Source organism: Chaetodon auriga, chromosome 19, assembly GCF_051107435.1.
Source record: "Chaetodon auriga isolate fChaAug3 chromosome 19, fChaAug3.hap1, whole genome shotgun sequence".
NCBI lineage: Eukaryota > Metazoa > Chordata > Actinopteri > Chaetodontiformes > Chaetodontidae > Chaetodon > Chaetodon auriga.
Window position 1 is genome coordinate 20,564,295 of NC_135092.1, and position 12,343 is coordinate 20,576,637.

General features: G+C 45.4%; 1 protein-coding gene across 4 annotated transcripts in view; it reads right to left on the minus strand.

Moving 5' to 3' along the window:
• The window catches only part of camk2b2 (calcium/calmodulin-dependent protein kinase (CaM kinase) II beta 2), a 38,830-nt gene that overhangs the window by 11,362 nt on the left and 15,125 nt on the right, over window positions 1-12,343 (minus strand). For all 4 annotated transcript variants that reach the window (XR_013079217.1, XR_013079218.1, XR_013079219.1 and 1 more), the window contains exons 7-14: window positions 11,216-11,318; window positions 9,991-10,074; window positions 9,810-9,904; window positions 9,575-9,697; window positions 7,937-8,020; window positions 6,565-6,607; window positions 5,300-5,371; window positions 4,124-4,158 (exon numbers count right to left, since the gene is read on the minus strand). Coding sequence is in view for 1 of the 4 variants with exons in the window: in XM_076758175.1 (XP_076614290.1) it covers window positions 4,124-4,158; window positions 5,300-5,371; window positions 6,565-6,607; window positions 7,937-8,020; window positions 9,575-9,697; window positions 9,810-9,904; window positions 9,991-10,074; window positions 11,216-11,318 (639 nt within the window). In the remaining 3 variants the exon portion in view is untranslated. The remainder of the gene's footprint in view (window positions 1-4,123; window positions 4,159-5,299; window positions 5,372-6,564; window positions 6,608-7,936; window positions 8,021-9,574; window positions 9,698-9,809; window positions 9,905-9,990; window positions 10,075-11,215; window positions 11,319-12,343) is intronic.

The window sequence follows — 12,343 nt, forward strand, 5'->3', positions numbered from 1 at the left end:
TTTTTTCAGCGCTTTGATTTATGACCAAATATCTGCAAAACCTACACTCCTCTCTGCCTCCACTGCACTTCCTGTTTAGCTCTGGTTAGCAAATGCTAGCGAGCTAAGCTAAGATACTAAAAGCTGTACCTGCTAAACATTAGCATGTCACTGTGTGTATGATAGCATGCTGATGTTAGCGACTTCTTGTCTTGTTCTAAAGGTAAATTTTGGGCAAACTGAAGGAGGAGGAAGTCATGCAGGGAGATGTTTTCTGATCAACAGCCCAGAGCATCAAAGTTTTGTCTAACAAGTGTCTTAAAAGGAGCAAAAACTGCAGAGTTGGACCAAGATCACAGAGGCTGGACAGTAATTGGCAGCGTTTCCCCCAAGAAACACAAAACACCCAGACTGAGGAAATCATCAGCATGAGCAATTTATCTAAAAGGAGAGTTTGTGTTAGGACGGGGGAGGTGACTTATATCCCTCCTAAATGAATTATCTTTGTGTTACAGGAACACCAAAGACTAAAATACATCCTCTGCAGTTTTAAGAGGAAGAAAACGGCCGCTGTTGAGATGAATAATGATGTTTAATTTTGCAGGAAGCGGAGGAAAGTGGTTCGCTCAGCTTGCACATCAATTACGCACTCTGTTTAGGAAGCACAGTGCTCTGAGTCCACCATTATTTCTCTGAGTCACTGTCTGATTCAACAAACATCATTTTTTATTTAAATGCTGAGGTCCTCTTCTCCTGCTCTTGACACCAGCGGTAAAAAAAAAAAAAGGTGTTTGGTCAATTTGGCTTCAAAATAGTGTCATTTAATGCGAAGCTAACTTATCTGCCAGTTCTTCTCATCTGAAAGGTAACTGAAAAATGTGGTGATGGTCAGGGAGAGGGGTGCATCTCGGGCCGGAGAGAACAGTAACCGAGTCCGAACCCGACCCAGCTCTGGGTATACATCACACTGCTGCTGCAGTCGAGCCAGTTTCAGTCCTCTGGTTGTGGTTTTCAGTGTAGACTTCAAAGAGCGGCCTCAACAGTGTATTCAGAGCAGCACTGTGTGCTGAGTGAGCAGCTTTCACTGGAAGAAGCTAAACTGCCATATCTGAATACCTCATCCAGCCTGTACATCAACAACCTGCCTAGCAATCAGGCCAAAAATGGATGTTTGTCTATCTGCCTCGATGATGGTGCTGGAGGAAAGATCAGCGGGTCACCGAAAACATCAGGGTTCATCCTATGAAGGCTACATTTCATGGTAATCTGATGAGCAGTTGTGGAGAAATGTTGCCCTGGATCAAAGAACCAAATCTCCATCATCCTGCTGTCAGCGAGGCCCGGGGGGGGGGGGGGGGGGGGGGGTATGAGTGGATAAGAAAAGAGCAAACTGGGAAACACAGATGAACACACAGAGCGCCCAGTAAGCTCTGACTGGAAAAACTACGTCGACACTGAGCTGAATTTGTTGAGGAGTGAATGTTTCTCAGCGATCTCAGAACCTTTGATTCAACAGCATTTAAACGACTGTTTGAACATGTAGTTGGGCCATACTTCACACTGACATACAGTCATTTAGTATCTGCTGAAAACTTAATTATATTCAATGCAGATGTTCAATAAAAGTTAACTTCAGGACCAAATTTAGCCACTTTTTAACCTGCGACCAGCTCGGTGTGCATACGCTCGTCCTCAGTGTGAGCACAGAAGACAGCAGTTACTAAAAATAACTGTCAGGCCTTAATTTGGGAGTAAAAGCTCCAGAAAACAGTTTGTGTCTTGTCATGAGTTCCATAATGAGTCCACCAGTCCTTAGTTACAGCTGTCTCTGTCCTCCTCGGATGATAAAGGAACCTGATTACTCTTTGTTTTTGCGCCTCACAAACAAAAACTGAGCATATTCCCGAAAAACTGCTGGAGACGCAGATAAGCGAGGGGAAAAGGAGAGAAGGCGTCTGAGCCAACGCAGCAGAGCTGGGATGTCTGCCGGCTCGACTGACGTCAGGGTGCAGCAAAGCAGAACTGTGATTATGTAATGACAGATTAATCATCTGGTGGGAAATAATCTGAGATTAGCAGAGGGGAGGGCCGGAGCGCAGGGGAGGAGAGGAAGAGGAGAGGCTGAAGGAGATGAAGGTTAATGACACAGAGTGTGTCACAGAGAAACAAGTCTTAATTATCTCTAAAAAAAAAGTATTATAAGTTATTAATGAGATTTTATTTCTGAGTAATTTACTGCTTGAAACTAGAATTTCCAGAATTATGAAGCCCTCGTCCCCCATTTTACTGCTTTTTTCTCTCGTTTTTGAGAGCTTTTGCAGTGTTTTGTAGTTATCTGTTCACTGTTTAGAGCCATGCCTTCACAGTTTAAGCCATTATCTTCCATTAAAATCTTTATCTTATGGCCACAAAACATAATCCTTACGTGAATCCAAACCTCCGTACTGCATATGCAAGAGCGCAGTTATCAGCAAACTGTGTTGTTCCTTGAAGATGAGAGCAGCTCTGCAACGTTCTGCCTCTGAGACGAATTTAACCTTTGACCTCTGCGGTGTACGCTGCACACACACTGACCCATGCAACACACATGCGTGACAACACGGCAGATCCACCGCACACACGCGAACGAGCATTGGCGACAGTGCAGAGTGCATCACAGACACACACAGGACCTGACAGAGTGCAACAAACCACAGACACTGAGGAGGAGACGCAGAGGTGCACCGATAGCGTCCGTCACGTCCGAGTCACTGCGGGTTCGCCGTCTCAGATTTCTCTCCAGGAAATGAGACAGCGCTCAGACTGATTCTTTAACGAGCTTCGCTTTGGCACGGGGAGACGTTTGGGTGATAAATGTCTGCAGTGGGGCGATGCAAAGAGGCAGCTGTGCCAAACGGAGGAAGCACAGCCGGTTAGACAGGAGTTACAGTTAAAGAGTGAACCTGCTTTCCTTCAGCTGGATTTTGTTCTGCATCCTTACTGGTTACAATAAACTTTTAAACTGATGGTTAAATAAGTTGTGGTAAAAACCATGGAATCAGGATTAAATAGATCAAACTGCTGAATCAAATGTTGGATGTTAGTGAACTTTATATGTATTTATTCATCATTTCATTGGAACTTTCATGTTATGTTGGTTTTGGCGCCCCCTGTGGACATAAGTGGGAGCGTTTGCTGTGTCGTGCAGATCTTGAAGGAAGAGGCTGAATCAGGGTCAGTTCTGAATCCTTTCAAATCCTGCAGCTCTCTCCGTCTGTCGAATGACCGGCTGAAGGCCGACTGGTGTTTTCGTGCTCTATCGACGTCCCTTTCAGTTTTTTAAATCATCCTTTTGGCTGACGAACCGCTCACTCTGCAGGTCTACATGTCACGAATCATTTCACCAAATTTCTCAGGGAATCAGACCCTTTGACAGCAGTTAAGAACAGAAACAGTCGATCTTCTTGCTGATGGTCCTGTTTACTTTTGTAGGTCATAAAGAGGCATCAGAGTTAAACTCAGACTGTTTCATAACCAGTTAAAACTCCTTTATGACTGACTTTTTTTGTAATGTTTATTATTGTTGTTGTCAAACTTTTGAACATACATTGGAAAAAGTTTCCAATCTGACGACTATTTTCACAGATGGATGTTAACTGGGCTACTTAGTTCAGCTGAACTACAGAAAAATACTTTGCAGTACTTTGGTTCTTCGGTGGGTTTATTTATTCGTCTGCTACGTTACGCTTAAAGTAGTTCCTCTTTCCACACAACACTCAATAATATCACGCTACCCGACAGTCGGACGTATTAAAATGAGGCCAAAACATACAGACGAAGGTATCGATGCATCTCTGAGCTGCGACATGAAGGAGGAACAGAAAAGTGCAGGACAAGAAATGACGCTGTTCCTTTAAGACCGAAAACAATATCTTTAAAATATTAAAGTGAACGCTGCAGCCCGTGACAAGATCAAATCACCTCTAACGCAGCTGCCTTTCATCGAAATATTTATGGAATAATAAAAGTAGTTTGAACACAAAGGGCGTCCGAGCAGCGGAAGGTTAGCCAAGGATATAAAGAGGAGACAAAGCAAAGGAGGACAAGGGAGGAGAGGAGAGGAGAGGAGAGGAGAGGAGAGGAGAGGAGCCAGCTCCTGGCTTACCTTGACGTCAGCCTTCTTGTTGAGGAGACTCTTGGCTGCTGCAGAGAGGCAGAACGACACACCCTCAGATGGAAGAGTACACATGATACACCTTCAGACGAGCACAGCTGTCCAGACCTGCTCACACACACACACACACACACACACACACACACACACACAGCTGCAGACGCACGGCGATGCCTGCATGCATGGGCTGAAACTTCACCTGCTCCTCAAAGCGCTCCACATCTCCACAACCAACATGCTGAGTGACAACGCTCCTCTCCACATGTCCTCCCTTCTCCACCCTTAAGGGGAGGAAAAAAAAAAAAAAAAAAAAAAGCTGGACAGATTCAGCCCTCCCTCTAAAAAAAAAAAAAAAAAAACACCCCTCCCTCTGTCCTGTAAAAAGACACACTGACACACACACACACATCACAAAAAAAACTCCACCCAACTGGCACCTCCTAACCCTGATCCACTGGCCAAAACATTAGATAAGCAGAGGGCACGAGGAAAAAAAGTCAAACTAATTCTCCATATAATCCAAATACACTCACGCACAGCCACAGATAGAGGAGGATTAGGAGTGAAAGCATGAGGGGAGAGGATGGAGATGCAGGTATGTGATAATGGGTGCGCTGATCTCAAGAGGGGGCTGGATTAGAGGGAATCACTGCGGAGTTCATTGATGGGCAGGAATTGTAAACACTTTAATGTAGCGGGATTAATGATAAAGGAGGAAGAACGAGCACAAAAACCAACAGTCCTGCTGACACTAATCCCTCGTCAGGGTCACGCTGAGGCCCAGAGCGTGTGTGAGACGATGCACAGTTAGGATTTTTTTGCGCCCTTTCTCCCACCACATCTGACCCGTAAGCGACAGACTGCATGCAACGCGCCTCCTATCGTTCCCCCAGAGGGCATGTGACAGAGGCGCTAACCCACAACAGGCAAAGACATCTGAGCAGGAACACTCTCCAGACGACAGGCGAGGCTGCTTACCTTGGCAAACGTTTGAGAAGCATTAGAGGGGGAAAAAGATTTAGGAGGAGAGATTAAAACAAGCCGGGGGATAGCGGGAGTGTGTGATGTTGTGATTCTGGGGGATTTCCGTTTAATCATGTCCGCCACAAGTTCAGCGAGAGGAAGGGACGTGAAGTTTTAAGAGGGGAGAGGAAAACGCGAGTTCACCTTGCTCCACTATGCCGGCGGTGGTTCCTGCCACGGCGCTGACGGAGGCGGGGGCCGTGGTCTGCCGACCCACTGAAACACAGAGAGAGGAGGGCGGAGGAGATGAGCAGGAGGAAGATACTTGGAGGAATTTAACTAATTACCAACACGTCTCATAAAAACACCAAAACAAACAATGTGGTCGTCCGTCTCTCAGCACTTCCTGTTTCTCGCTCTCTGCTCTGAGCCTATTGGTTCCTACTGAAGACGCAAAATCTTAGAAATTAGTAGTGATGCTCCAGTGATGGAGGAAGTACTCAGATCTTCAGAGTAAAAGCATCAAATATACTTAAAGTATGTGTGTATGTGCAGAACAGCACATTTCACAATAACATATATCACAGGATTGTGATTATAGTGGAGTAGAACTTTAAAGTAGCTGAAAATGGAAATACTCGAGTGTAAGTACCTCAAACTGTACCTCAGTAGATGTCTGTGCCTCTCGCAGTGTGTCTGTTTTTGGCTGTTTTCTCACTCTGCAGCACCGACTCTACACGCTGTGCTCGTGTTGTTAAACTGGTGAAGACGTCTTTCTTCATCTGCAGTGCTTTGAGCTCTCAGGGCCACCGTACCATTCTGCCTGATGAATACTTTTACCTTTGGTACTTTAAATTTTGAATGCAGGACTGTTACTTGTACGAGAGTATTTTAAAACTGTCGTCTTGCTGCTTTTACTTCACTAGTCTGAGTACTTGTACCACTGGAGCTTCCAGTGACGGTCAAAGCTCAGAAAGTCCTCGTCTTTGCAGCAGAGACACAGAGTCTCACGGTTCATGTCTCCGTCCACGCCGCACTGAGCGGCCGTCAGTCAGCCACGTGCTTCTTGCTGACCAGATTTGGTTCTTTTGTTATTTTTTCTGTACTTTTCGGTTGATGAGTCTGTTTCTGTGTGTCATCAAACAAAGAGAGAATCACCAGCATCAAACTGATTTCCAGGCAAACAAGTCGTACTGTCTGAGATTACAGCTAAGGAGGCACAAGAAGCAAGCAGATATCTCTGCTGTGTTTCCTGCTTACTCTAACACTGCCGCCCATCAACCTGCTGCGTGTTCGTGTGTGTGTGTGTGTGTGTGTGTGTGTGTGTGTGTGTATGTGTGTGTGTGTGTATGTGTGAAGAGATGGCAGGAGACAGATGGCATGTCATCCTGTCCTCCTCTCCTCTCCTCTCCCGCTCAGGGCGCTGACATGTTCCCTCCGCCGTCGTCTTTTCAACGAGCAGCACTCACCAGAGAAGTTCCTGGAGACGAGCATGGTGGTCAGAATGGCACCCTGTGGAGGAGACGGAAAAGACGAAGGTGAGAGGAGAGGAAGAGCCTCTTTACGCTGATCTGAGCTGCAGCAGCTCAAGGTAAAACACGCAGAGAGGAAGAGGAACATTACATCAGTTTAATAAAGCATGAAGCACAGGGAAAGAATCACTATTTTCTCTCCCAACGCTTTAAGCCTTCATTCACTCCTGCAGCTTGGATGAGTGAATGAATACCCAGTAAAACTCTTCACACCGTCTCCAGAATGTGAGCTAACCCTGCAGACCCAGAACCAGGTCCAGCTTCTCTCCTCGAGCAGACTCTCAGAGCTCTTTGACTGTTTGTATACAGTCTACTTGAGACTTTGCCTCCTGAGGTAAAGCACGTCTTCATCTACTGCACGTATGTACTGTGTGTACGTATCCTTGTCTTTAGCTGTATCTCTTCCTGTAAGCTGTTCTTGGCGCTGTGTGTAACACAAACGTCAGCGTCCCAGCGTTCTGTCACTCAAACGCGCCGTCGGCTGTTATAAAGCAGGCGGCAGAATTCTCCCTCTAACAACGTTAAACGATGGAACCGATGTGAAAACGCATCAGTGGATTCACTGTGAGTGACGGCGATCATTAAGGCTTCAACAGTTTCAAAGGCCCGAGAGCGAACAGAGAACTGTCCTCTTTCTGGTGAGAGGGGACGCCGTCCCTCTTGCGCAGGGGCAGAGGGGACGTTTAGATGAATCTGTGGACTCATTGATCCGTCATCTGACGAGGTTTGTGGAGTTAGAGCCTATGACCTCCACCACGACAGTGCTGACGGAGCTGTCCGTGGTGCTGAAGCAGCAGATGGATTCATAACTGCACCTTGTTCTCTCCGTCTGATCTTGTGTCTGTAATATTCTCTAAACTTAACACCATAAATACTGAATTGTACCATTTTGCAGCCTGCTCCCTTTGGGTCATACCCGCCATTAAAAATTAACAAATCATTACAACCCGCTGCTGCTCTGCTCTCGCTTCAAATAAGCTTTCCTGGCACGACTGTTGAGCTACATTATCACCAAAACTGAAGTACGTTTTACATATTGAGCCAAATAAGCACAACATGACGAGCTTTCTACCGCTCATGCAGGAAGTGTTAAACACTGCAGAAGCATCGGGGCTCTGTGCCAACGTGCCGTCATGTGTGAGTGAAGCAGGAATGAGCATTAAGCTAAAGGTCACCAGTGTCTTAAACTTTAACAGACGAGGCCAGAAAAACCGGTCTGGTGCTGTTTGCCTGAAGTGAACATGCAGATCCTGCCGAGGAGCTGACTTCCTGTTTCCTGAATCGGAGATAACTTCAAGTGTTTTCGCACCTTGAGTTTCCTCCTGGCGTTAAACTTCTTCAGGCACTCGACCGTCTCCTGTCTGTGCATCATGGAGGCCACTGTCGAGCGTTGCTGCGGGGAGACGGAGAAAGAGATGCTGAAAATAAAACATTAGAGGAGAAGCTCTGACAGTGACAGGTTTATGTGGGCAGGAGCTGTCGGAGGTACTCGCTTCCGCAGAATGTGTTGATTGTGAGGCTCTTTAGGTGATGAAATTTTTGGCAAAAACCCGACAGATGAATACTTTCGACTTTACGGCCCCTGACAATCAGCGTCCTTGAGTTTAGAGACTTTGTTTTACAACGCAGAGCATGAGAGGACGTACGAGGCAGAGCTGCTCTGCAAGCAGGGAGGAAGTACTCAAATCATATCATACTATGAGCAAACTGTACTTTAAGTATAAAAGGTAAAAATGAAGAACGTACTAGTACACTTTGTGCTGTTTTTGTCATCTTCAAGTATACTTAAGTGTACTCAGGTAGTCCTTCAGTACCACTTACATAACACTTGAGTATACTTGAAGTGTAAATAGTTTCTAAACTTTAGGTGTACTGCAGTACACCAGTGAAAGTCAGGATTCATGAGTATTCAAAACACACTCGCAGTACAACTGCATTATATCCCCCATATGTTGAAAATACACTTAAAGAAACTTAAAGTACGTTGTAATTAAGCAAGCTAATAGTGTATTACACAGGCCTTGAAAGTCACAAGCACACTTTAGTACTATTAAAAGTATTTGTATTTTAAGTACACTTCAGGCCAATTTCTAATAGTACTTGGAAAAATACTACTTTAAGTACTACAGAATAGGTACATTTTAATACCTAATGACATCTATTTAGAAGTAAATATACTTTAAATATACTTTAAATTAAGTCCAAAAAGTAGAAGTGTACTTGTACTGACTTGTCTGTCCTTCAGTTGTATTTCTAATACTCTGAAGTTTACTCCTGTTCGACCGCAGTAATCCATGAGAGCGCGTCAAATACACGCAGTGAAGTGAAAAGAACAATATCTGCTGCTGTGCTGCAGTGGAGAAGAAGTTTAAAGGAGCATGAAGCGGAAATTACAGTAAAGTACAAGTACCTCAACTTTGTACTTTAATACATTATTGTTATTTTACACTAGAAGTAAATGTTAAAAAAAGGGAAATTTGTGACACTGTAAAGACAGCCTGGACTCTCCTGCTGCTTCATTGAACAGTTAAACTGCAGCTCTAGGTGGCACTGTGGGAAATACTGGGCGGTGACGAACCGCCCTGATTACGACATAAATACCAGAAAAAGTTCTTTTGCGTTCTTTTAACTTTCATACGCCACAAACCGTCTGAGATAAAGCCTTTAAGTGCGCGTATCGGAGCACGCTGGCCGTAAGCTGCTGGTGTTTCTGCTGATGAAGAGCTCGCAGACGTGCTGATCCCTCTGACAGTTTGCTCTTTTAACCTCCTGTGGAACATTCTAGATAAGCTGACCCCGCAGAGATCGCATGTTTGGAAACAGATGGTGCTGATATTTGGCAGCTTCGGGCAGATGTTCACAAACTTGCTGTTGGAGGATTTACGAATTGTTGGAGTATGAAACACGGCCCATGAAATATTGATTGATGCACAGCGTGCGGACTTACGCAGACCCATGGGTGCTTCAGGGCCTCCTGGGCAGTGATTCTCTTGGCTGGGTTGATAGTCAGCATCTGGTTGATCAGGTTTTTAGCCTCCGGGGTCACCGTGTCCCACTCTGGGGAGGGAAACTAACGCGCATACACACCCATGCATTCCCACACACGCAGCAAACACATTAGCAACACAAGGCCTGATTTAAAGTTAAAGAAACGGAGTGACGGCAGCGAGAGGCGCGCTCACATCGTACGCTCCGGCTTTGATCTGCTGGTAGAGTTTGTGCTGGTCCTCGTCCCAGAAGGGAGGGTAGCCGACCAGAAGGATGTAGAGGATCACACCTGCACGCAAAAACACAACCTTTGTCTGAGCGACGAGGAGGAGAGAGAGGAGGCGGCAGTGAAACACACACTGACCAAGAGCTTACCGCACGCCCAGATGTCTACAGGTTTACCGTAGGCCTCCTTCCTCAGCACCTCCGGGGACAAGTAACCGGGGGTCCCTGCAAAGCCTGCACACACACACACACACACACACACACACACACACACACACACACACACACACACACACACACATTGACACACATTGACACATCAGAGCCCAGTTTCTCAAAACGACATGTTTGCATTCATGTGGTTATTTGTAGTAACTGCTCCTGACAGCATCGCCACGGCGATCGTTCCCAAACCTTAATCACATGTTTATTACTGTAGTCATGATGATGAAATTCCCCTGATGTTTAAGAAGTCATTCTAACCCAAACGACGTGTTTCCCTAAATCTAAGCCAGTCGTTTTGGGCCTGAAAACATAACACATATGAAGTGTAGCTGAATGTTAAGTCAGAGCTTTCAGCCTCTTCATGATGGATCACACGGCTCCGGTTCAAAATCGTGCACTTAAAATCCAGCATCGTATATCCACACCAGAACTAACAACAGAGAAGATGTAGAAACTGAAAATAAACAGAGCGAGAAAAGTGGCCCTTCAGTCAGATGAGATATGAATCTAATATTAGAGGAAGAGGAGGCAAAACAATCCCTTCGTTTGTGAGCCTGGAGGGAGCGCTGACAGAAAGGATAAAATGACACGATGGATGAACGGTCCTGTGGAAGCCTTTTCACTTCTCTCCCTCAAAATGCTTTGCAGCTTGAGTGTGACAGCTCTGCCGCACATCAGAGCTGTCAGGAAACAGAGCCCTTCATGATCAAGAGGAGGAAGAGGAGGAGGAGGAGGAGGATGACAGCGGACTGGCAGATGGTTTTGTTGAAAGGAAACACTGGACTCCGTAAGACTCTCTCGTGCTCATATATGGGCACTCGTTAACCTACGGTTAACTCAAAGTGCACCTTTAATGAGGCTGCTAGCCAACGACGAGGGTTTGTAGATCCGGGGCTCTGGTCAGGAGCAGCACCTGCTCCTACATGGACCAGAAACTGGCGAGGATGCTAACATTTTAGCTACGACATGCAGCTTTAGTCTCTCTGCGTGTATGTATCTGTCCACATTTAACAAGATTTTCCTTTTGAGTGAGCTGCAAACCTTAAAAAGTCGCCAGAGAAGCAGCTTTCGTCCAACTCGTGGAGCTAAATTAGTCGTAAGTAATGAAGTCCGTGTGTGCACACGGCGAATGTTTGTGTGTGGAACATACCAAACCAAGCCTGCTGGTCTCCCTGAACCTCGATAGCCAGTCCGAAGTCGGCCAGCTTCACCGCGGCGTTCTTACACTTGCTGGCGAGCAGCAGGTTCTCTGGCTGCAGGTTTAACACAAACACCAACACAGTCACGTCAGTTAAAGCTCGTGTGAGTGTTAAAACACGTCTCATCACACCTTTAGAGGCCCTCAGTGTGCCAGAACAACGCAACACGCCGAGGACGCTTCCTCTGGCTTTGTTCTCTGCTCCTCATGCACAAACTTTTTTTTTTTTTTTTTTGGGGGGGGGGGGGGGGGGGGGGGGCTGGACTGGGACACATTTGTAAAATGAATAAAATGTGTTAAGCCTCACATTTAAAGCTCCGGGTCTTGGCAATAATAAACTGTGCATTAATATTAATAGTTACATTGTTTATTCATTGAAATAAATGAATGCCAAATAAACAACTTTAAATATTCTACTATGAAATATTTTCAGTGAATACTCCAACTAGCCGACAGCCGATGTTTTGTATTTCTCTTTGTACTTTTTTTTTTTGACTCTTTATGTTCTTTTATGTCTCTTTGTGGTCATTTTGAGTGTCTTTTTAGTCATTTTGCATCGTTTTGTGGTCGTTTTGAGTCTGTTTGTAGTCATTTTGGATTTCTTTGCAGCTGTTTTTTGTCTCTTCATGGTCATTTTTTGTGCCTTTCTGGTTGTTTTGCATTATTTTGTCGTCGTTTTGAGCATCTTTGTTGTTATTTTGCGTCTCTATGTCGTCATTTTGCATCTCATTGTGGTCGTTCTGTGTTTCTTTGGAACAGGAAATGTTAACAGACTCTTCATACAGAGGCTCTGTTCCTTCATCTGACCTGTTTGTTCAGAAATCCATCCATCAATCAATGCTCATAAAACAACTGAGTCTCGGTGGCACCAAGGGGGACCAATCAGATTTCAGGGGTATGTCCCTTCTGTGGCCACGCCTCTGAAAAAGTTACCTTCCTCACTTTTGGTTTTCATGAGTTTAAAGGGAAAACAGGAACGACAGCGTGACAGACCGCTGAGATGGAACCAGTTAAACCCAGATCAGAGGACTAAGAATAGCTACGACAGCGCACACACATTCTGAGCAACACTCATACATA